Source organism: Trachemys scripta, chromosome 2, assembly GCF_013100865.1.
Source record: "Trachemys scripta elegans isolate TJP31775 chromosome 2, CAS_Tse_1.0, whole genome shotgun sequence".
In the NCBI taxonomy this organism is placed as follows: domain Eukaryota; kingdom Metazoa; phylum Chordata; order Testudines; family Emydidae; genus Trachemys; species Trachemys scripta.
The window spans coordinates 130402669-130427869 of NC_048299.1; the positions used below are offsets into that span (position 1 = coordinate 130402669).

Sequence of the window (25201 nt, forward strand, 5' to 3'; positions counted from 1 at the left end):
GATTATATTCATAGATCTTTTTATGCTCAGTTATTTGAAGGCTCCTTGGCAAGGACTATAAATATTTGAAGTGTCTACAGAGATTTAAGAGAGACTTAATAATGCTCAGCTTTCTTCCAGTTGTGGTCTCTGTTTAAGAAACAAAAAACACAAAATACTGCTGGAACCGTTTAATAGAGACAGAACATGGATTTGACTGAGGCCAGAGATTTGGGGGAAAACCGTTCCTTGTAAATATTGCAAGGTTCCAACGGGGTGTGTGTATGTGTTTTCTAAGGCATTGGGGGAGGGAGGGGTGGAATTCCAGGAAGGGATTATATTTTTTGAAAATGGAAATTCTTCATTTTAAACCTTGAATGTTACATTTTGAACACTCTGAGGTTGTTGGCTTGTAGATGCCCAGATAAGTGTCCAAACCTGCATGGTGTTGAGTGCCCTCAACTCCCATCACAGGGGGAAAGGAGGAGGGAGTGCTTGACTTCCAAAGTCACCCTGAGGGGGACATCACCAGAGCAGTCAAAAGATGGACATGTTCCCCTTAGTCTCCTCCCAGGTGATTGCAGCTACATCTCATGGTCACAGTGCAATCAGTGCTTACTACCTTACAGCCTTGTGCCTATATTGAGTGATCTCTTATGTTCCAGAAACCATATATTTTCACTTTGTCTTTCTGCTGTAGCAATACAGCTTTAGAGTAAATTTCTGGTTTAATAATTACGACTGATCCGTCTGTCTTACTACACTGACTGAGCCTGGACTCTTTCTCTCTTGCTGACCAACTAATCATTTGCTCACTGATTGAAATGTGAAAATTGCTCCTACCTCGCTTTCAGTTTTAACTTCTGAAAGTTAAAGAGAAGTAATTCTCAGGCGATTCAATCAGTCAGTACGTTATTGTGGTTATTGTAATTCTCTCGACTGCTGATACTTGAAAATATAATTACCATTTTACCTTAGCCCCAGGGACTGCTGTTTTCACATTTCTCAGTATATTGAATAACGTGTGTAAACTATTAAAACTGGTAATTTCTATACTTGGGCTCTAAAAACTGTTTTTAAATCTCTGGAGCTTATCTCTCAGGACCTAAATTGAGGTCTGTAATTAACAACAGCTAATATTTAGACAGAGAATTTAAATATGCATTTAAATAGAGATGTAGAGTGGGACAAAAGATGCTTGTATTTTAGAGGCACCATGAAGAAGCCAATTTGCATAACCACATGCAAAATATTGCTTGACCCACTCCCCCCCCCACCTCCAGGAATCCACTATACATAAGTGGGTATGTGACTTTATTTTTTGGTTTGGTTTTCTTGTTGGGGGCGGAGAGGGAAAACACTAGAAATTATGGTCAACATTTTCAAAGTTGCATGCCTAAAACTAGGCAACTAATTCCTTAATTAAGCAAATAAATAATTGGTCTGATTTTTCAGAGGTTTTGAACACCCAAATATTCCATAGACTTCAATGACAAATCTGCATGATCAGCACCTCTAAAAGTCAGGCCTCTGTATAATTGCCTTAAGATGGATTTGGGTGCCTAACTTTAAGCCAGTGGTCACTAACCGGTCGATCGAGATCTCTGGTGTTGCAGTATGGCTGCCACTAAGGCAGACTCCCTGCCTACCCGGCCCCATGCCGCTTCTGGAAGCGGCCAGTGTGGCCCCCCCCCGGGGGGGGGGGAGCGGTCTCCCTCCCCACTCTGCTCCTGCCTGCAAGCACCACCCCAGCAGCTCCCATTGGCTTGGAGAGCTGCGGGAGTGGTGCTTGCAGAGAGGGGCAGCAAGTGGAGCCACATGCCCCCCAGCTCTCCCTCAGGGGCCACAGGGGCGCGTTGGCCCCGTCCAGGAGTGGTGTAGGTAGGCAGGGAGCCTGTCTTAGCCTCAGTGTGCCCACTGCCGACCAGGAACCGCGGGAGGTAAGTGTTGCCCAGCAGGAGGCTGCACCCCATCCCTGAGCCCCTTCCTGGAACCAGCACCCCATACCCCCTCCTGCACCCCAAGCTCCACCCTGAGCCCCCTCCTGGAGCCAGCACCCCATTCCCCCTTCTGCATCCTGAACTCCTTCCTGCACCCCAAGCCCCAGCCCTGACCCCCATCCCAGAGCCAGCACCTCGTATCCCCTCCTGCACCCCAACACTCTGCCCCAGCCTGGAGCCCCCCCTGCACCCAAACTCCCTCCCAGAGCCTGCACCCCTTCCTGCACCCCAACCGCTTGCCCCAGGCTCAGCCCAAAGCCTCTTCCCACACTGCAAACCCCTTGGCCCAAGTCCAAAGCCTGCACCCCCTCTTGAACCCCAACCCTCTATCCCAGCCTGGTGAAAGTGAGTGAGAGAGGGGGAGAGTGAGCAACGGAGAGAGGGGGGATGGAGTGGGCAGGGCTTTGGGGAAGGGGCAGGGTAGATCCTAGGTTGCCCTTAGATTCAAAAAGTGACCACTGCTTTAGGCACTGTAAATTTAAACAACGGTAACAAGCATTTTTACTACAAACAGGCCCTAGGCTAAGTCTTCAGTAGCAGGACCCTCCTCTTGGGGAGAAGGAGAATTTCAGGGTCCTTTGCATTTCATTATGTATCGGCACCTGCCCTCTGTCCGCGAATCCATCCTTAGAGGCATTATTTTTAACATTCCAAATCTCTGAGCTGTTTCAAACCACTCTTTTAAATTTATTTTTATTTTATTTTAACCACTGTGTAACCCTTGAAATATGATTTTTTTTCAACTTGGTGGATGAGCTTCCCTGGCCAGGCAAAATGTGTAACCTACGCTAATAGAATGACTCCTTGTCCCCCTCTAGTGACTAGATCAGAGTTATGGGTCCGCTGCCGCCCTGAGCTAATGGACCTGGTCCTTTGGCAGGGCTGCCCAGCGGGGCAGTTTGTCCAGGGCTCCCCATTTTAGAGGGTGCCCAAAATAATGGAGGGGTGGCCCGGCCAAATTTGAGTGACAGCCACTGCAACGTGGTGCACAAGAATCACACAGCACCCTTTGGGTTCAGTGTCTGCCATCAGTAGTGCGGAGAGCCACTCGCTTGCTCTGTCTGAGTCCAAATTCCACTATGGCTGCCCTTGGTATTGTTGCACCGGGACCCAGGAGACGCGCTGAGCACACTCCCTGCCCCTCCGGGACACAAGCAGGGCAGAGTCCCCTTGTCTCTGTCGGGAGGACAGCAACTGCACAGGCCTGGACCCTCTCTGACCCCCTATTCCTTCCCCTCTTCTTAAACTCTTCCATCTCCATGGTACTTTTTTTTTTTTTTGGAAGGATGTGTGGGTGGAGTCTCTATTTGCCCCATATCCCCCCCCCCCCCCCCCCAACCTCTGTTCGGTCCTGAGCAAAGGTCCATGATTTTGAGAGTGAGACCTCAGGTTCAGTCCCCAAAGATTATCGGCCAGGGATGTCATTACAAACAGAAAGGGGAGACTTCCAGCTTTCCGATGGAACCAGCACTTGTTTGTAGGCCTTGTAGGTTCCAAAATATTGGGCCTTAAATTTCTGAAATATAGTTTAGATGTCCCCTTGCTCCTAGCCCTGAGCAACTGGAATCACGGTACTAATGGAGTCAAGCTTTCAGGGAGAGAATACAAAAGATGATGCCAATACATTTTTGTTGAAAACAAAAAAACCTCTCAAAGAATTGTAAAGAAGTTTATTTGGTAAAATAGGTAGCATGATCATGTGATTTGGCAGTTGAGAGTAATGTGGCCATTCAAACTTCTTATTGTACTGCACCATCATGTATACAGTATACATATTCTGTTGTGTGTTGTAAGTGACTAAGATAATTTTATTGGTAGGTGAATTGGGGGAGTGGGCTGTGCAAATGATATTATGCAATGACACAAATGCTCTACATTAACAGTCATGATAAAATATCAAGTATGTTGGGACTTGAGAGGTCTACTCGCCTTGCACAAAGGTTACAACTATATATAGTCATTTTATTTTTTAAATGCATTATTTTTCAGAAGTCTGTATTTCTTGGGTTTACAGTTTTAAGCCATGTCTGGTTATAATTCCGTAGCTTTAAAAGCACTGTGAGAAGGTGCAGTAGCAAAGTGATATTTTAGTTTGTCTACACACAACAGTTGTACAGATTTAAATGTATAGTTAAATGGTACAAGCCCCATAGTGTGGATGCAGTTATACTGGTATAAAGATATTTTAATAAGGTGCTTTAACTAGACACGTTAATTGTGGAGCTTCTTTAATACCTTTATAACTGTTTCCTGAAGAACATAATCTGTATTTTAACTGAGCTATAATAAGCCAATAAAACAAAACATTAATCTGAGCTACTGTCTGACACCTTTTCCAGCACTTTCTTGGCAATCTGCATCTCTCTTTTGGCTTTGTCGTTTACTTGATATACAGGGACTAATTGTACTCCAACGCTGATGAAGCTGCTTTTCATCCATGTATGGAATAATAAGGACCTTTGCTCACAAATATCGTTGCTGGGATTCCATGCTTGGCAAATACAGTTTTATGGGCATTCTTACAGCACTTGATGTCAGACTTGATAACATGGCACTTTCCAGAAAGATACCATAATAAGGCATTATTAACTAATTCTTTAATTCTTTTCATTACAATGAATCCCGGTATATATTTTCCCATGGCTAAGAACAAAGAGTTTAAATCTGGTGCAAAATGGCTATAAATTGTCTTTTGCTCGCCTTCCCCTGCCATCCTTCATGGGCTTCTGAGAGTCAGTTCGTGCTACTATGTTTAATTTTACGTATACATATTTACACATTTACTTACAATTGGACAGAATAACTTTTGTTAATGCAGTGTTAAGAGAAAATCAGTTAAAATCACACAAAATTCTGCAGTGCAGAAATAAACAAATTAGATGTAGACAAGGGAGAAAAGATATGGCTTTTGCTGAGATTTGAAAACAAGTGGCAAATCTAAGGGGCGAAGGGGCTGTGGGGCAGTAGGAGAGAATGGCTGTTCCAAATAGCAGGAGTCCAGTCCATGGAGGGTACTAAAGACAGGGGATTTTTAAAACTAGATGCTGAAATGAACGAGGAGCTGTGAAGAATTATGGAGCTTAACCAAAGGGGCATATGATATTTTATAATCTGTTTGATATTAATCTGCCTAAATGCTGGGAGTTAAATCAAAGGAGGCTGTAAAGGGGGAAACCCAAAGGAAATGAAACAATGGCAAAGTTATCAGATGGGGAGTACCCCCTGTCTGTCACTCTGGGCTAGAATAGTTTACTGTTCCCAAGGCATATGATCCCATATGATCAAAGGGATTAGAAACCTTAGAGGTCCTATAAAAGATAAATAGGGTTGGAGTGAGTGGCCAGTGACTGCCCAAGGTATCAGCAAAAGCTAACAGGCTGGCAAAAAAAAAAAAAAAAAAAAAAACAGATGCTGTGAGCAGGTTAATCTGCTTCTCCCAGCCAGAGATGGTGATAGCTGGGCTGAGGGAAAGTTACAACAGCTGGCATGGAAATTTTAAGGTTTAAGCAAGCCCATGCATGTAGAGGCCTTTTATTGTTATTCCTATTTGCTGTGTGCTTTGTTTAATGTCCTTTAGTTCTGTTCATAGAATCATAGAATATCAGGGTTGGAAGGGACCTCAGGAGGTCATCTAGTCCAACCCTCCTGTTCAAAGTAGGACCAATCCCCAACTAAATCATTTCTTGATGTTCTTGTTTTCATTTCTTGTCACTTCCTGTTTTTCTTTTTAATTCCTTCTAAGTGTGACATGTTCGTCAAAGCTTGGGTTTTCAAAAATAGTTAACTCCAGATACGGTTGATGCTTTAAAGTGCAGTTCAGCTCTGAAAAATGATTCTGTAAATACTGCATGCAGTATTCCAGTATTATTCGCTCTCAGTTATTTCATATTAAATATCCTTACTTTACAAGTAAAAAGACACTCCCCATTCCCCAAACTGCTAGTCCTGCAAAATCAGCTTGGTATCCAGAGTCAAGCTTAATTAGAATCCATTGCTAGATGGAGCCACAAGATTCATTTCTTTTTCCAGGCCTTCACTGCTGATTAAGTCTTGGTTTCTAAGCTGCTTGGTAAAGCTGCAGAGGCAGCAGGAGACCCTGGTCTTTTGGCTTCTTTTTATGGAGCTCTTGAATGTCTCTATTTAATCTTTGCAAGGTGTCCAGATACCAATGGTGATGCCAAATGTATACTACTACTAATAATAAATTCCAATGTACACTAGTAATAATAATAAATTCCAACTATTTCAATCAGGAGTTAAAGGAACACCATCAACTTAAATCACAAAGGTGAAATATTTATACTTCCTGTAGTTTTTGGCATTACTTCTAACAAGAGTGACTAAGAGAATGGAAAGAAAACATTTATTTCAGTTTATTTTGTGCATCAGACAGTGCTTTGTTTATAGTCAATTTCAGTTTCCCTGGTATTGTCAAGTCAGTTTACTTTTTTATTTGCCTGGCTCTTTTGCTTGACTGGGAGAGAAAAACGCAACAATGTAATTGGATCAAACCAAAAACTGGGAGAAGAACTCATGTGGAGGTGTTGTATCTGCCACTACTTTTAACTTTTTTTTTTTTTTAAATTGTCTAGATTTCAAGTTAATGATGATCCTCTAGGGTTGAAGAGACAACACTAATCAGATCCAGCTGCCTCGCTGATATTTTTTCCCCTCTGCAATGCTAACAAGAATAAAAATTGAAAAACTTGCTTTTCTGTCATCAAAATAGATAGGGCCAGATCCTGCCAACCTTATTCACAATGTCATAGGGCTTGTCTACAAGGGAAAAATTTCTGGAATAAATGTGTCCACATGGTGAGTTGCTGGTGTAATTATACTGCTATACTTACGCTGGTATATTTTTCTGTGTAGACAAGCCCATTCTGCGAGCAGCCCTCTTGAAATCTTGGGGACCAAACTGGAAAAAAGCAAATGGAAATTCAAACTCTGCCCACAGCCTTGCTCCTCATGATCCCTTTCTTACTGCCTTTGATGTCTTCCTTCCCAAGCATGTGTTTGTCTGCCCTCCATCCTGTGTCTCTGTTCTCCCTACCATTTCCTGGTAAAAGGGAGGTGGAGAGAGACCAAGAACATAAGAGCGGCCAGACTGGGTCAGACCTATAGTCCATCTAGCCCAGTATCCTGTCTCTGACAGTAGCCAGTGCCAGATGCTTCAGAGGGAATAAACAGAAATGAGCATTTTCAAGTGATCCATTCCCTGTCCTCCAGTCCCAGCTTCCAGCAGTCAGAGATTTAGGGATACCAGGAGCATGGGATTCCATCCCTGACCATTCTGGCTAATAGCAATTGATGGACCTATCCTCCATGAACTTACATAATTTTTTTCTGAACCCAATTATACTTTTGGCCTTTACAATGTCCCTTGGCAACGAGTTCCACAGGTTGTCTGAATAAGTACTTCCTTACCTTGTTTTAAACTTGCTGCCTATTCATTTCATTGGGTGACCGTTATATGAAGGGTTTATGCTATATGAAGGGGTAAATAACACTTCCTTATTCATTTTCTCCATACCATTCATGATTTTATAGACCTCTATCCATAGGCACCGACTTTCTAATGTGCTAGGGGGTGCTCCCCCCCGCAGCTCTGCCCACACTCCACCCCTTTCCCCAAGGCCCCACCCCACCCTGCTTCTTCATGCCCCTCCCTTGTCTGCCTCTTCCTGCCCTGTTCTGACCCTCCCCCAAGTGCGCCCTGCCCTCCCTCCTTCCCGCCAGTGCTTCCTGCCTGCCGTGGAATAGCTGATCCGCGGCAGGCAGGAGGCACTGATTGGCGGGAGGTGCTGCAGGGAGGGGAAGGCACTGATGGGGGGCTGCCAGTGCGTGCTCAGCATCCACCATTTTTTTCCCGTGGGTGCTCCAGCCCATAGTCTGCACCTATTCCTCTATCATATTCTCCCTTAGTTGTCTCTTTTCTAAGCTGAACAGTCTGTCTTTTTAACTTCTCCTCATATAGTAGTTGTTCCATCTCCCTAATCATTTTTGTGGCCCTTCTCTGCACTTTTTCCAATTCTAATATATATATTTTTGGAGATGGGGCAACCAGAATTGCACATAATATTCGAGGTGTGGGCATACCATTGATTTATATAGTGGCATTATAATATTTACTGTCTTATTATCTATCCCTTTCCTAATGGTTCCTAACATTGTTAGCTTTTTTGACTGCTGCTGCGCATTGAGCCAGTGTTTTCAGGGAGCTATCCATGATGACGCCAAGATCTCTTTCATGGGTGGTAATAGCTAATTTAGAAACCTTCATTTTGTATGTATAGTTGGGATTATTTTTTTCAGTGTGCATTATTTTGCACTTATTGACGTTGAATTTCATCTGCCATTTTGTCACTCAGTTTAATGAGATCCCTTCGTAACTCTTTGCAGTCAGCTTTGGACTTAACCAGCTTGAATAATTTTTCTATCATCTGCAAATTGTTGCCACCTCACTCTTCACCCTTTTTTCCATATCATTTATGAAAATGTTGAACAGCAGAGGTCCAAGTACAGATCTGGGGGTTGGAGGGAAGAGTGTTAATTACCTCTTTCCATTGTGAAAACTGACCATTTATTTCGATCCTTTGTTTCCTATTTTTTTAACCAGTTACCTGTTCATGAGAAGACCTTCCCTCTTATCCCATGACTGCTGAGTTTGTTTAAGAGCCTTTGGTTAGGGACCTTGTCAAAAGCTTTTTGAAAATCCATGTACATTCTATTGACTGGATAACCCTTGTCATGCTTGTTGACTGCCTCAAGGAATTCTAATAGATTGGTGAGGCATGATACCCCTTTACAACAACCATGTGGACTCTTCCCCACCATACTGTGTTCATCTACCTATCTGATAATTTTGTTCTTTACTATAGTTGTAACCAGTTTTCCTGGTACTGAAGTTAGGCTTACCATCTTGTGGTTGCCAGATTTGCCTGGAGCCTTTATTAAAAAATCAGCAATACATTGGCTACCCTCCAGTCATCTGATACAGAGGCTGATTTAAGTGATAGGTTACATATCACTGTTTTGAAATTTCACATTTGAGTTCCTTCAGAGCTCTTGGGTGAATACCATCAGGTCCTGGGGACTTATTATTGCTTAATTTATTGATTTGTTCCCAAACTTCCTCTGTCGATGTCCTGGTGGAAATTTTTTGGTCCTCTTACTGTTTTTTGTTTTTTTTTTTTGTTTTTTTTTTTAATTTGGGGTATACATTTAGTTTGAGCCTCTATTATAGTGTTTTAAATAGTCTCCATGCATTTTACAGGCATTTCACTCATTTGATTGTTCCTTTAAATTTGTGTTTAACTAACATCCTCATTTTTGTGTGGCTCCCCTTTTTGAAGATAAATGCTACTGTGGTGGTGACTTTGGCATTTTCCCTCTAGAAGGATGTTACATTTAATTACATGATGGTTGCTCTTTTAGGAGAGGTACAGCTGTGTTTTCTCTTGGACCAGATCCTGTGTTCCACTTAAGACTAAATCACACAATGTAAAATTTCCAAACTGATGAAATTCCACCTGTGGAATCGCACTTTTTCACATACCAAACAATAAGAAGACAGGACTTTGACATTGCCACGAAGCCAGGTATTATTGCTGATTACTAGTTACAGTCTTCTAAAACTTTACATGGTGCTTTCCAAAATGCAAAATATGGTGAATAAAATCACTATTCTAAAGAGCTGCAGTCTCTGGTACTGTTTCCATGTATGCCTTTAAATTAACAGCTGTAAAGCTAGACTGTCAAACGAGTTGATTTCCTGCACTGGCACAGGCAAAGGTGGGTGCTTCCTTGTACCAGCAGGTGAAGACAAAAACAACCAGAATTGTATTGATATCACTAATTATGTAAAAACTGATGGGCTTTCAGAACAATTTACTGTCAGTAGGTGCCAGATAGTCATGCTGTTTCTAAGAAACTAGTAGTTATTGATAGGAAGCAGGCTTGGTTCTGTATAATGCTGTTTCTGTCATTGGTTAGGTTAGGGTTGAGGTTCCTGGCTGTGTCTGAGTAATCTTTTATTTATTGGATGTGTGGGGTGTGCTGAGCTTGTGAATATATGAATACTGCCCTGAAGCTAATAGTGTGCTTGCTAGACAGCAGTTCTTGTTGTGTTGTGTCCTGTCCTTTCAGCTATCACACTTCAACTGCAAGGCTCCGGAGTCCTAAAGCCTGTAAATGGTTGTTTACAAATGGATAAACTGATGAATAACACAGAGAGTAGGTGACTTGCCAAAAACCATACAAGGCCTGCTCTTAGTTCTTTCTCCTGAGAGCGCTGATGGGGTACTCTGACAGATAGGTTTTTCTCATACAGGTCACAGTCCGTTCTGTTGTATGTATCTTTATTTTCTGTTCTGATTGTTCAGTGACTGATTCCTTTGAATACATCCCTTATTTGGGTTACAAGTACTCGTGTTTTCTTGTATATCTTGACCTTCTGGCACTCATGTCCATGATTATAATTTTCATGATGATAATGCCTGTGGACCCCAGTCATGTAGCAGGAGCAGAGCCGTCCCGAGGGTACGGCAAATCAGGGTGACCACTCCTGGCCTCGTGCTTTGGGGGGCCCCGTGGGCAGCAGGATTGGCCGGCATGCATGGGCAGCGCGTGACCTGCTGGTGAGGGAGGCTAGCCCCCAATCCCACCCCTTCCACCCAAGGGAGAGCGCGTGGGAGGGAGAGTGCGTGGCGCTGCTGCTGCAGCCTCCCCGGTCTCAGGAAGGCAGGCAGCATGGCCCCAGCCCCCTGGAGCCTAGTGGCACTGCCCTGTGTGGGGGGGTGGAGTGTGGGCGGGGCCACACCCTGGCTGTTTGCGGAGACATCACCCCCCCCTGCCCAGCATGGTCAGTCCTGGAAGTGCCGAATTTGTCATTTCCACCCCAGGCACCACACCCCCCTAGGGACAGCCCTGAGCAGGAGGACTCCTTTGTGTTAGGAATTGTACAAACAAACATGAGAAAAGGTGTTTCCTGTCCTAGTTATGTTGTATGTATATTGCTCTTGTTATAACACTGTGCCCACCTGAGAAGAGATCAGGACACAGGCAACTACCTGTGATTCTCTAGACACTGTAGTTTATTTACTAAGCAGCACCACCCACAGCCCTTTGCCCCTGGATCATACAGAGGCCATAATATCCCTTTCCGTGAAAGTTCTGCTGTCTGCCAGCATGTTCCTGCGGTGACTCAGGGGGCTGGCACAGCTTCAGCTCTACCAGGACTCCCAGTGGCTGCAGCATTTACTGCAGAATGCAGTACAGTTCACACCCTAGGCTACATGTACGTCTACACTGCAATAAAAGACGCGTGGCACAGTCACAGCTGGCGTTTGGTCAGCTGACTCAGGCTCACAGGGCTAAAAATCGCAGTGTAGATGTTTGGGCTTGGGCTGGAGCCCAGGCTCGGCAACCCGGCAAGAGGGGGAGGGTCTCAGAGCCTGGGCTGCAGCCCAAGCCCGAACATCTACACTTCAGTTAGATAATCCTGCAGCCTGAGCCTGAGTCAGCTGGCATAGGCCAGCCACAGGTATTTTACTGCAGTGCAGACATACCCTTAGTGTCTATAGAATGACTGACAGCTTGGGAGATCTTGGTGGGGATTAGCCTCATCAGTCCCTAATGGCTGTGCATCTTTGAAGGAGAGAGAACAAAGCTATTTTAGGGTTCCTGCTGTGTGATATTGGCAAACAGGATGGAACGATAAGCAGGTCAGAGGGCAAAACAATTATTTTTAGGGGGGTAACATTTTAATTTTCCCTGATATAAGTCCCAGTTATCCAGGCAAATCAAGAGGCACTTTATTGAAGAAGGTAAGGAATTCATATTACTCAGCCTTTTGGCTAAGATTAAGTGTAAGAAGGCATTCAGGATTAAAATATAGGTTCAATAGTCCTTTACTCTGCCAATTTGGATTTAGCACACCGCCATCAAAAGTTGTATGTTTTGGAAAGCAGAGACTGGACAAAACAACCCTGAGCAGCATCTGGCCGACTCACCATAACCCTCAGCCATAGATAGATCCTCTATAAATCATAACCTTCCTTGAAATAATAGATTTATAGGAGTTTACATAAATCCTATTTCTTTGCATATAATTGGAGTGTAACATCTCTGAATGGGGAAGGAGACTTATCCTAATGAATTACAGTAGAACCTCAGGGTTACGCACACCTCGGGAATGGAGGTTGTCCATAACTCTGAAATGTTCCATAACTCTGAACAACACAGACGTTCTTGATGTCAGCCATGGGGGGTGGAGGAGGGCTGCGGGGTGTGGGGGAGGGGCAGGGCTCTGGCCGGTGGGGAGGCAGGGAGTCAGGACTTCTGACCCTTGGGACACAGGACTCTGGGTGGGGGGCTCAGGCTCTGCCCCATGGGAGTACCAGGGCTTTAGACCTGTGGGGAGCATTGTGGCTCGGGGCTTCAGCTCCACGCTCCGTTCCCGGCTTTGACCCTGCAGAATTGCTGGGGCTTGGGTCTCCCCTGGGGCTCCATTACCGGCTTCAGCCGGATGGGGGGCACTGGGGCTCGGGGTTTAGCTATGATGGGAGTGCTGGGGCTGCAACCGGCTGATTGGTCACTTCTGGTTCCACAGGGTGTCCAGTTGACCAGTAAGTCCATAATTCTGGTGTTCATATCTTTGAGGTTCTACTGTAAAATAAAATAATAATGGCAATGACCGAAATTTCAGGAAGATTTTCTGTTTGTTTTACAAAGGAATGTATTTATAGTAGTTGCTAAGGGTAAGTGCTTAGAGAAGGTTTACATTTTCTGTGGTACATAATGATGTTCACTTATTAGTGTCTGAAACATTCTCTTGTGTTTTTTCCTTGCTTGATTGGAAGTGGATTTGAGCCAGTTACTGGTCTTTGCTGGTGTACCATTCTGGAAGGAGACTAGAATACGAATGGATTCATGAACTGAAATTTACCCTCATTTGTAGGAATCCCTAGAAGAAAAATATAATTACATGTGTTATCTTTTTTGCAATCAAGCAAAAATATACTTTAAATTCTCAACAAACAGGGTCCTGGATACAGATATGGTGGTAGTATGTCAAACAGCAGCTGGAGTGTGTTAAACACTACAATTTTAGACAGCTTGAGAGATTGGGGTATTTTTACAATGAAAAGGCTACTCTGCTACCTCACAATTATATTTTTTCTAAAAGGCCTCTGGAAACCAGAGGGAAAGACATTTTTGACTCATATAAGGCAGCTGAGTAGCAAAGGATTTCCTGAAAGTATTGGGCCAAATACTGCAAAAACTGTTGTATATTGTGTGACCTTTTGACTCTTGTCTCAGTCTCAAAGTGTATGCCTGTTTCCATATAAAAGCCAAGACTTGAACAATTTAAACTGAACACTACTTTTACCATATGGTGAATGCAATTATTGATACCATCCTCTCCCATACACATCACCATTACCTTCTGATACTGAGGAAGCAATTATCACTTATGGTGTTTCTGATAGAACAAGGGGAGAAAGCTTTGTTAGTATGGAATTTTATCAAACTTCGTATTAAGAAAAATTGTGCTTATTTTACCAATGCAAATTGGCATTTCTGCTCTCTTATGTAAAGACAAGGTTCTTAAAATGGAATAGCTGTTTAATCACAATACTACTGGCATATCTTGGTTTTGCATCTGGTATCAGCAACATTTTCATTTTTTTCCCCACTTGGTATATGCTAATAACAATTTTTTTCTGAAATTGGGGACCCGATAGTGGTGTTGAGGTGTGGGGGAAGGGTGGTTCTTGTTCTATAAAGCATTATAGGAAATGTTTCACTATTTTTCTGAACCTTATACAAATGGTGTAATTTACTGTATTTGGTATCAGGATTGCAACAGGCAACCAACATAATAAATATTACATAACTCTTCTAATTTTGTTCTATTCTTAACAGAAGGGTTAAATTCAGTTCAGCTGCATTTATACAAGCGTGTGTGCATGCCCACCCCCCGTGTAATATTACCAATGTGCAGTACTGTGTCTATAATAAGGCTGGGTTTAGTTTTTTACTTGCAGCAGGGATTCAACTTCTTTGTTTTGTATGACCTTTTCAAAATTTACAGCACATTATCTGTTGGTAAAAATGAATTTTCTAGAGATTCAACTAAATCAGTTACTGAGTCTGAGTTAAAATATATTAAATATGACTTGAAAAAAATTCAGCATCTGACCTTCTTTAGCAACCTTTTTGCTAACACATGACTGGTTTATCATTCACGTTCCAGATGGCTGGAATGGAAGTTTAACTGTCCTCACGTGTACATATAAAGAAATTTGGTATAATTAGGCAAAATTAACAGAGGGTCCTGTGGCACCTTTGAGACTAACAGAAGTACTGGGAGCATAAGCTTTCGTGGGTCAGAACCTCACTTCTTCAGATGCAAATTATTAATTTTTCCCTAACTTTCTTATTGTTAACAGTTTTCCCTTATAACAAACACTTCCCATATCATAAAATGAGACTGAAACTACTCATGTCTTCAGTAAAGAAAGCAAATACTCACGGGGGGTAAGGAGGGGTATGTGTCCCTAGTAAAGATGGCTATTTCCTATTGGTTCCAAGGGAACTGAAGCTACAGACTGTATTCAAGTACTCTGGCCCCCATTTCCCTAGAGTCTTTGTTATCATAGCTCTCTCAACCTTCAAACCTGCCAATGTGTGACACAATTTATCCAAGTGACTGAAAAATGACTAAAAGATGGAATACTTGTGTTTCATTGCACGTCAGATCATATAATTGTCAGAGAAATAGTTTTATACTATAAAACCCTCTTTTCAAGGAAATTTTGTGGGTGTTTTTTTTTAAATGGTTTATTCAATTCACCTGGAAAAACAGGAGGTCTGCACTGTGCAACTATAAAGATACCACCTCATTCCCAACCAAACATTGGTGGTCAGCAAAGTTTGAACTCTGGATCCTCAGATCCTGAGCCCAGACCTCTATGATTTGATGTAAAGGAATAATTGTGCTCTCAGTAGCAGCCACTAGAAGGGATCTGATGTACATTGTGTAGGATCTAAATATACAGACCTCAGCACTTTCTGATCAAAATACAGAACTTGGTTTTCTGACTTTGTCTGTGTGTGCCATAAAGGCTTTTTTTTTTTTTTTTTTTTTTTTAATAATGCCAAAAAAGTACACACAGACTGTGTGGAGGAATGGAGAAAAAAGTGTACTCAGTCATAAGTCACCCAGTCTACTTTTAATTTTGGAAGGTGCTTGGTTATCACAGTGACGCGTGTGGTATAAAAAGCTAAATAGAAGACGGCTGTGTTTGTGGAAAGGACACTACCTAATATTTTTTTGTGGCTGATCAGATGAGGACTTTGACAAGAATCCACTTCTCACTCCCCACCAGCAATAAAACACAGTTGCAGGCACACTCCTCTTTATGTTCTTGGTGGCGGGGAAGGGATTTTTTAGTGCCTAATAGAACCCAATAATCTATAGATTTTTCTAGTGCTAGCAGAGTTGATTGTGAAGATGATGGCCACTGTGGGGAGTTCTGACACTTATCAGTTTTATGGTAGTTTTCTTTGTATTCCCTTTCTGGCTCTATGAGGGGTCAAAGCCTCCAGGTGCTCCCTTGCACTAGGAATGTGCCGCTGCAGGTCCCACCAATCACTCTACAAACACTCAGTGAGAAGCCACCCTTGTTGAGGGCTCCTTTATTTATACACAGGCTTCAAACCTGCTCAGTGGACAGTCTTATAGAAAAGTCCATATGTCACAACTTAAAGGTTCTCACCTTGCCATTTGCTGTCCGCCCAGATGCGTCTCATGCAGCTCACCCGTCTGGGTGGAGGATCACCAGGTTCCCTGGGCATCCCAAGGCCTCATGAGTGTTTTGTTAGAAGCCTGAGGGTTGTACCTATTCCAGAGATTGCAGAAGATTCAGCCCTCACCTTGACTGTAGTGATGTTTTCGCTCAGGTTTGGAGAAGAGATTTGGTGTGAGCACAGAACTGGGTGCGAGGGACTGCTGACCTCTAATCCCGTCTCAGAGGCAGAATCCCATATATAGTATGTTTTGAGAAGTTTGGTATTGGTGGGTTATTCCAGTTTACAATTGGTATCAATAACATTTTTATCTTGGAGACCTTGCAACAACAACTCTGTTTCCAATAGCCATTTATTTAAAAACTTCAGTCTAAGATGTAAATGGATAAGTGATGTTCTAATCAGAATAAGGGCTAGTCTAGATGAGCAGTGAGTGTGCAGCAAACTGGGGTGTAAATCTACAGCACACTAGTATGTTGCACACTAACTGTCCGTGCGAACCTTGCTACTGCACACTAAAGTTCCCTCGTGTGCTTCAAAACAGGAGTAAGTCAGTGTGCGTTAGGGAACTTCTAATGCACGGTAGCAAGGTCTGCAAGAACCATAAGTGCACGGCATATTAATGCACTGTAGAATTACACCCCAGCTTGCTGTTTGTCTAGACAATCCCTAAGTCATTCCTGTGGTGCACTTCTCTGCTCTTAGGGGAATTCTTTGCCAAAAAAATAATAATTCTGTGCCTAAAAATTCTGAGCACAATATTTTAAAATTCTGTACAATTCTGCATATTTTATTTGTCAAAATAACACAATAGGATCATGCCAGTTTCAAAATGTCTGTAACAAAACAGACAACAAAAGAAATTCAGGAAATGTTTTTTAACAAATAGATTCCTTACTAGGTGTATTAATACAGAACTCTGAGTAATAATTCTTTAAAACTACAATACAGAAATTTATTTCCAGCACCCCTCAGAAGCAGTGCAAAGGCTGGGGGGAGTAGGGGTAACGGAGGAGCTGAGGGAGAGGGAAATAATTGCTGGGAACCCAGGAGTGAACCTGGAGGGTTGTTGGGAGAAGTATGGAACTTTTTTTTTTTTGGTGGGGTGAGGGGTTGGATTGTTAGGGAGTTGGGGAGCCTCTCCCATGCAGACCCATAGCTTCTCCCATTCAGTCAGGCACATCTGCCCCTGTCTTCATGTGTCCCTGCACCCTCACTCAGCCACTCCTCATCTCCATGTGGCACTGCACCCCCCCCCCATTCATCCCCTGCCCCAGTCAGTCCCTCCACTAGCCCTTCTGAACCCCAGTCTAGGTGACCCATCCAGCAGCCACATGTGCCCCACTCTGTCCCCCCCTTACCCGTATCCCATGCCTCCTGACCTGGCCCCGCGGACAGAGCTCTGTGAGAAATGCAGCCTCTTCTCCTCTCTATCAGCTGCTGATTGATTGATATGGCCAGTGAGCTGGCTGCCCTCTGTTCTGGTGCCACAGCATTCCCTGGTGGGTGAAAGGCGTAACTGCAATGCCTCTCCAGCAGAATGTATTTTCTGCTGAGAAAAAACCTGCAGGGGACATGAATTCTGCACATGCACAGTGGTGCAGAATTCCCCCAGGAGTAACTTCTCTTATTGAAGACACATAGCCTTGTGCCTCCCAGCCTCCCATAGGAGAGCATCAATATCTTACTTAGGCCATGTCTGCAATTCAAAATTATGTCAACCTGACTTCGGCACAGAGTCACTGCAGTTATTAAATCACTTGTTTGTGTGCACACTTGGCTCTTTGTGTCAGCATTGTGCCTCCTTACCAGGAGTGCTTGTATCAATTGTATTGTCAGTGTGGGACATTGTGGGACAGCTCCTGAAAGTCAATAACAGTCGACATAAGCATAACTACATCAGTATTGACTGTATGCCACTCGGGGAGGCAGTGTTACTAAATCGGCACTTAAGGTGGTGGGAGCCAAATTTAAGTGAGGACATTTCCACAGCTAGGTTGATGCAAGACAGCTTACATTGACCTAACCTTGTAGTGTAGACCAGGCTGAAAGAACACCCAAGTTACTTATTGCTATGTTATTACACACGTACCACAAGTGGGGTATCACTGGATTTCAAAAAAGGCTCTAATGCTTTTTTGCTGAATCTCTCAATACAGTGTAAGGCTATTGAGAAATTCTGTTTTATGTAAATTAAAGGACTTTTTCAACACTAGCAAAGTTCATGTGAGCCGCCCCCCCCCCCCACACACACACACACCCCGTAAAATATGGAACTGGAACAGAAACCTTAGATATCAGGAATTTGCTCAAATGTATTTCTACTATTCTACATAACATGTTACTTTGGGGAAAAATACCAGTTCAGTCTTTTTAATAGTCCCATTCTGCCCAATCAAAATCAAATGAGGGTACTGTGTGTGTGTGTGTGTATGTGTGTATATATATATATATGTGTGTGTGTGTATGTATATATTGCCACCATAAATAATGCAAAAAAAGACTTGACAAGTTGTTTTTTTCCTTTGCATCTTCACTTGTTTTTGTTCCAATATGTTTGATTAATTTGCTGTGGATATTTTAAGCTGGATCAGCATTGGGTTTGCTTTGTACAAAGGTGGGAAAACTTAGACAACCGAATGTGCCAGGTAATGAACAAGAGTTGTAAACTGTTACAAGGGGCTAGTATAGTTAACAGAAGCTTATATTATAAACTTGCTGATTTTTTTTAAATCATGCCTTCATCACAGAAATGGAGGGATAAAATAAATCACTGTAACTCTATTAACCTCCCAGGATTTTCCCCCTCAAACAATGTGTAAACCTCATACAATTAGTCATAATTTAGCTGCTTTGAAATTGTTTATTAAAAGTATCCCCATTTGTTTCCATAGATAATCAGTGCATATGCTATGAATAGAGATGCCATAGGATATTCCCCAACAATCAAAATCTCTGGACCTTACTGAAAGAGCTAATGTTTTGTTATAGTTGTAGCCAGTGATAAATGTTTGCTGCAGCTCCTGGAAGACAATGCGTTTTAAAATGTTACACTGATTTTTGGATCTACTTTAGGAGTGCATATTATAAAATTGTTCTTTATCCCTTCAAAAGCAGCACTTCCAGGAGTAACCCCCTTTCATGTCAGGTGAGCAGGTGTTTACTATAGCACTGTGAATAAAAGGTAATCGGATATTTGTCTGTCTTCATGTATTAAGCACATTCACAAGGCCAAAGTGTGTTGCTGCATGTACCCTGTATGTGCTAAATCATTGAAGTGAGATGAAAAGTTCATTGGCAAATTTCCTTGATCTAGTACAATTAAGTTAATACAAATCAAGGTTCCTCACCTCATTGAGTAGTGGCTTCTATTGGTCTGCTGATGTAACAGGGCTGATTCCCCTCTCTCATTCCCCTGCTGTCTGAGTTTGGGGTGCTAGCGTACTCAGCCCAAGTGGGATTGGCAGAAGGAGAAGTACTTTAAATCAGTCAACAAACCCCTTAAAACTCATTAGCTTCTTTTTCTTCACAACTACTGGAAGAAAACATTTCAGTGCGTGATTCTAGACATGATCCTTGTTTCCACACAGCCTAAAAGTTATATCCTGTAGCAAAGCTTTTGAATGATAGCATCAATATTCTTTATATGTGCAAGAGCTCACCTAAGAACTTGTGCACAATTGTGCATGTAATTACCAGGATTACATGGGCATACATCTGAATGATTCATGCACTCATGGTAGCCGTATGTGAATAGGCAAAATGAATTTGAACTTCATACACATTTTGGGAAAAATAAGTCCCAAAAGATTAAGGAAACACACAATTAAAGGCAGAGAGACTGAACCTCAGCTGGTGTAAATTAGCATAGGTCCATTGAAGTCAAGGAAGCTACACTGATTTGTATTGTTTGAAGATCTGGCCCACAATTCATATTGCAGAGGCAAGGCACTGACTAACACATGGTGCCTATAGAAAGAAAGCGATCAGCTCAGGAACTCAACAGTGAATGGCCATTCCTCATGATTCAGGGAAGCCTTTTTTGAAGTCAGATGATGCTTAAAATATTGTACTAAATGAAAATGCAAGGAAGGTCTGTCCTGTTGCTTTTTTTTTTTTTTTTTTTTTGGTTGGTTGGTTAATGTTCATTATTACAGATATGTTGATCCTATGGTGCAAATATGTTAATACTTGAAGCAGTTATTGGTAGAGCAATAGTTAATCATAAATTATAGGAATGTACTAAGCCTAAGCCAGTAGCAAATTCACCAGTCAAGGAAGGTAGAGTAAAGCACTCTACAGCCACTCAGTTCATGTCCTATTCTTCAGGGTGGGTTTTATTAACAAAAGATTAAAAAAAACCCAAAACCCTCAAAATACTACAGAGTATTAGAGCTGTCCTGCTTTCTCCCAGCTGGAAAATAAGGGTTCATGCCTTTCCTGTGGCTAACCCCTAGACCTCCTGCAAAATCGTCAAGGTGGAACTTTCTTCAGGGTCGTAAATTAATCTTTATTTTCCCCATATTGAGCCAGGAGTATTCCTTTATGTGGTTTCCAGTCACATGATGCTAAATTGATCATTCTCCATCTTGTGCTCCATCTGGAGAGTACAACTCCCTTGGTCTTAAAGGGCCAGGCCTCAGAACAGGACATTGTGATGGGTGCACATGCCCAAGAACCAGCAATCAGCTTTCAAAACATCTTGGTTTCCCTATTGCTGGTCTCCAGTGTTGCCAACTCTCACAGTTTGATTGTGAGTCTCGCAATATTTGCTGTTTTTCTTAAAACACCATCTCCCGGAATCATGTGATTAGATGAGAATCTCAGCTTTCGTTAAAAAAATACGTTTCTAGCCCTCATTGTTGCAGAGAAAAGCTTTAAAGCATGACTCAAATGCACCCAAAAGGTTCAGAAAGCAGAGGATAACTAAAATGAGCGCCCAAATTTATCATTTCTAAAAATCTCATAGGTTTACAACCAATCTCATGGTTTTTGAGGACTGACTCATTTTGAATGCTTGGCAACATAAAGTCATTAGTAGAAGGGTTGTATACAGGTAGTGTGAAACAGTGAGATATTGTTCACTTTTTAATTTTTGTTTCAGGAAGGAATGAAGTGCAGTCCTGGACAACAGCTGTCAACCAATCCTTACATATGGTGTGGCAAAAAATAAAGAGACAACTAATATTAGTCATGTCTTTTCTCCTTGCTGCTCTCTGGTATTGTAGAAGGCTCTATGCATACTTAGCACAGCTGTTGAAATGGTATGTTTTTACTACGATGCCTTTCATTTCAATTGTATCTTTGTTCTTTCATTAAATATTTACTTTCTGCAAACTCTTTTTGACAGCTGTTTTATCATTTGGATTTCAGGTGGAGTAGATATCTGCAGAGAAAATTCAAAAGTAAACTTTTTTGTTACCAATCTGCATTATAACTTTCCTCCTTTTTAAATGCAAAAAAGTAGATGTTTAACTAATCTGTGAATTAAATTTGGTTTAGAGAACCTCAGTGTACTGGCAGAAGTTGATCTGCTTGGTTATTGTGCAAGAGAATGGAAAGGAGAAACCAAGCAGGCCAAGCAGATGAAGGCGGTAAGAGTTTTTAGAAGTTGAATCTATATATAAAAAGTTTGAAAAAAATATTGTTTGAAAAAAAGAATAAATTCCATCCAATTTTGATGTAAGCAGATGTTATGAGCTGTGTGAGATCAAATGAATTTCGAAAAGGGGCGGAGGGAAGCTCTCCTTAGGTACACGGTTCTGTATATAGAAAGGAGGTATAATGTCCAGCTAGGGTAGATGTACACACACTAGCTTTGATTGAGTGAGCACATGTACATCTATCTGAACTGGACATTACACCTCCAGCTGCAGTGTAGATGTACCCTTACAGGCAAGAATTACTCAGAATGTGGACCAGATCCTCAGCATTGATGCATCCTCTTTGCACTGCTCTGCCAGCAAAAATGAGCCAACGAGCTAGCCTAACAGTGCAGCTGGAGATTCCCTTGTCATGGAGGAATTCATGGCTGCCATAGAGCTAGAAGAGCTGGCCACCCTGTGGTGTAGGGGTGTGTTGGGAGGCACACTCAGAGCAGAGCTGCACTCTGGTATCCTCAGGCCATCTGGTTGAAGTTAAAGTAGCCCTGAGCAGATCTGATTTGCACTGGGACCAACCTAATTCCCCAGTACCTCTGGGGGAACACAAAGGTGGCATATAGCAACTTTTGTTTTCCCCAACTTTGGGTCCTGATCTTGAGTGCAGGTTGGCCAGACTAGACTTGTCTTTAGTCCTCGAAGCAATGGACCTGATTCACTAGCACCCCCGCCCCCTTTGTAGGAGGAATAGTAGTTACAGACCTTCCAATTTCTAACTGCAAAGAAACTAAACTAAGTTAATACAAAAGATGAATTGATCGTTTCGATGAAATGAAAACAAAATGCAACCGAGTATATATTCAGGCACCTAAGCTCACCACAACTGTCCTAGCAGCACATGGTGGGGAGAAGTAATTTCTGCAATACTGTAGTGGGACTCAAGCAATGTTGGCAGCAAGTGCCAACATGTTGAATTACCCCCAAAACCACACTCAGACTGATGCTACAAAACCAAAAAGAAAGAGGCACCAGTTCTCTTTTGTCCTTTATTTAAACTGAACCACTGATCAAGGAAGAGAGGCAATGATATTTTACTGTTGGCCCACAATGGCTCCTCCTATACCTGGTTTTATTTTATTGTAAAAAGTGAAAACAGGAGAGTTGTTGTAGCCTACAACAACATGTACACAATCTACCTGCAATAAATTTCAGATAATCATTTTATTACACAGCCAAATCTCTGGATTACACCCCAAGAGTTTTGACATAATGCTGTTACAATTTGTTTTAGTGATCCATATATTAAAACCTCTTTGAAAATGTACTAGTTTGAAGAACTGGAATCAGTTTAATGACAAGTGATTATTTCTAATGTTATTTTGTAGGAAGAAAAAAGGCTATTAAACACAAAACACCAAGATAATGTGACCTTTAGTGTAGTTAAAACCAAAACCCACAGCACTGACACTTTTCACCCTATCCTTAACTCACTCTGCAAAGGTTTGTGTTTGGAGTTTACTTACTGTAACGAATTGTTTCACATGCCTTAACTCTGACTTTTTTCAGGAAATGTGTGGGTTTGAGCTAGGCACTTCCTATAATTTCAACAAGACTGCATTTAATATTTAATGAAGTGATACTGAGGGAAAACTTGTGCTGTTTGACCTTTTGCACAAGTATACCTGGGAATGTGACTATTAATAGCATTGCTTTTGGAAATGTAGCAATGACGCTCTCATCCCACTATTTAGAAAAGAGGTGGTGGTGGGGGCAACAACCTAGCAACTAAAATCCTGGCAATACTGGCATGCTGCCAGTTCTTAGGACTGCTGCTGATTCAGTTTGGAGGGGAAGGGAGTCTTTGTTTTAAATGCATAACTGTGCTTTCCAGAATGCTGGAACATAAAATAGGCATTTTGGGTTTAAAATGATTATTCTTCATCGTCCCTTTATTTTTCTGGCAACCAAAGAATTAGGCCAGAAATTTCAGTGGTCTCATCCTGGCCTATAGTTTGCTGGCATAGTCAATTCTAGGTTTAAATAATACAGTGAAGATGCCAAACATGTTTTATGGGCACAAATGCTTTTAGAAATTAGAAACCATATTTGGCCATCACAGTGGGTCATGGGGATTTAGCCTAGTAATTGCCACTGATGTGAAGAGTTGTGATTATATCCCAGTTCCCTGTCTTTTTAAAATAGACTAGACACAATGTGTTGAATTAGTTTGCTCCACTGCAAACTGCTTGACAGTAGTTATGCTACTGTTGTATGATCCAATTTTTAATAAAATCTTCAGCAAATGAATAGTGAATGAATAAATAGTATCAGTAATGGCTAAAGAGACACAAGAAAGCACTTTCCAGAGATCACAGAAGATGAAATAAATATTGGGGTTATTTTGTGCCATTTTGCATTTTGTGCCAGCTACCTTCAGATAGAGAATCAATTTAGTAATCCAGTGGCATAATTTTTGCGATGGAAGGGCTCCATCTGCTGTATATTGCTAGATACACAATTTTAGAAGAGAAAACAATCTGGTATGAACCTAACATCTGGATCCAAATTTTCTTTTTGAAATACTGGCATTGTCATATAAAGTTCTGCACAGAAAAGTCGTGATCTTTTTCTCAGTCACCTTGATAACAAATTCCTAGCACTTCTGAGTGCCTGCAAAGCAGATGTTCCTCAAAGGTTAGGACTGTTAGTATTAGGCTGACAGCACCAGTGAATCCACAAAAATTCCCCGTATCAAACCTTTTCGGCCATAGCAGTTTGCTGTCTCCTGCTCACAACATATAACCTGGTAAACATCAGTTTCAAGTTAGAGAGAGAGGATAAAAAATTACTTAAATATGCATTGAATTATACACACAGACGATCATAAAGATCATTTTGGAAATTGGAGAAGTACGATGTCCAGACCATGTATAAACATATTGAAACTGGTAGAAAGTGTATACATCTACAATGAAATAAAATGTCTTTAGGACTTCTGCTTTCCCTTGTACTAGTGTTCATCAGCAGTAACTCCACTGAGATCAGTAGTATTACTCCACTAAAAACAGAATTTTTATAGACCCTTAAGGACATGTTGAAATTAGCCTCAAAGCGAACTTGTCTCACTGGTTCATTCTAGGATTTAAGATACACATTGTTCTCTGCTGTTTTGGCCTTTTTTTAGGCTTATGAAGAACTGTTTTGGAAACACCATATTAAATATATACGACAAGTCAGAAGAGATAACTACTGTGCATTAAGAGCTGTGCTGTTTCAGGTATTCAGCCAGGGCATTTATTTTCCATCATGGATGAAGGAGAGAGACATTTTAAAGGTATGTTTCAGTTGCCAAAGCAAATAAAATTTACATGTCCTTATATTATAGAAGGAGGATTTGAGCCAGCAACAACTTCTCTAAAATTGCTGTACTCCATTGCAAGTGTGAGTAGAGCATACAGGAGGGAGCAAGACAGATTAAGCACTATGCAAAAGTGGAAGCAAGTATCAAGTCCATTGTGTTCCCTTATTCTTAAGAGTACAAGAATAAATGAAGGGAGATGGGTGGGTATAGTATCATGTCTGAGGGGGCATGGGTATAAGGGCTATTTCTCTCATGCTAATAAGGCATAATAATAATCTATGTGGTCCCATTTTAAGCCTTATGCCTGCCACTGGACAGGAATTATTATTTACTATTTGCATTGAGGGTACTTAGAGACCCCAGTCTGGGATGAGGGTCCCATTGTGCTCTTTATTGGCTGGTTATCTATTGAAAAGGCCACAAAAGTTCTTATGAAGCTGAGAGTC

The 25201-nt window shown here is 41.8% G+C and overlaps 1 protein-coding gene across 4 annotated transcripts in view; it reads left to right on the forward strand.

The window, feature by feature from the left end:
• OTULINL (OTU deubiquitinase with linear linkage specificity like) overlaps positions 1-25201 on the forward strand; it is a 46516-nt gene that overhangs the window by 5577 nt on the left and 15738 nt on the right. For 2 of the 4 annotated variants that reach the window (XM_034761551.1, XM_034761553.1), the window contains exons 2-5: positions 20899-21058; positions 21168-21199; positions 21297-21388; positions 24579-24728. In XM_034761551.1, coding sequence (XP_034617442.1) covers positions 20899-21058; positions 21168-21199; positions 21297-21388; positions 24579-24728 — 434 coding nt within the window. Of the gene's footprint in view, positions 1-9451; positions 9581-18332; positions 18943-20898; positions 21059-21167; positions 21200-21296; positions 21389-24578; positions 24729-25201 lie in introns of those variants that run through there. The other 2 variants (XM_034761554.1, XM_034761552.1) reach the window with 2 other exon arrangements.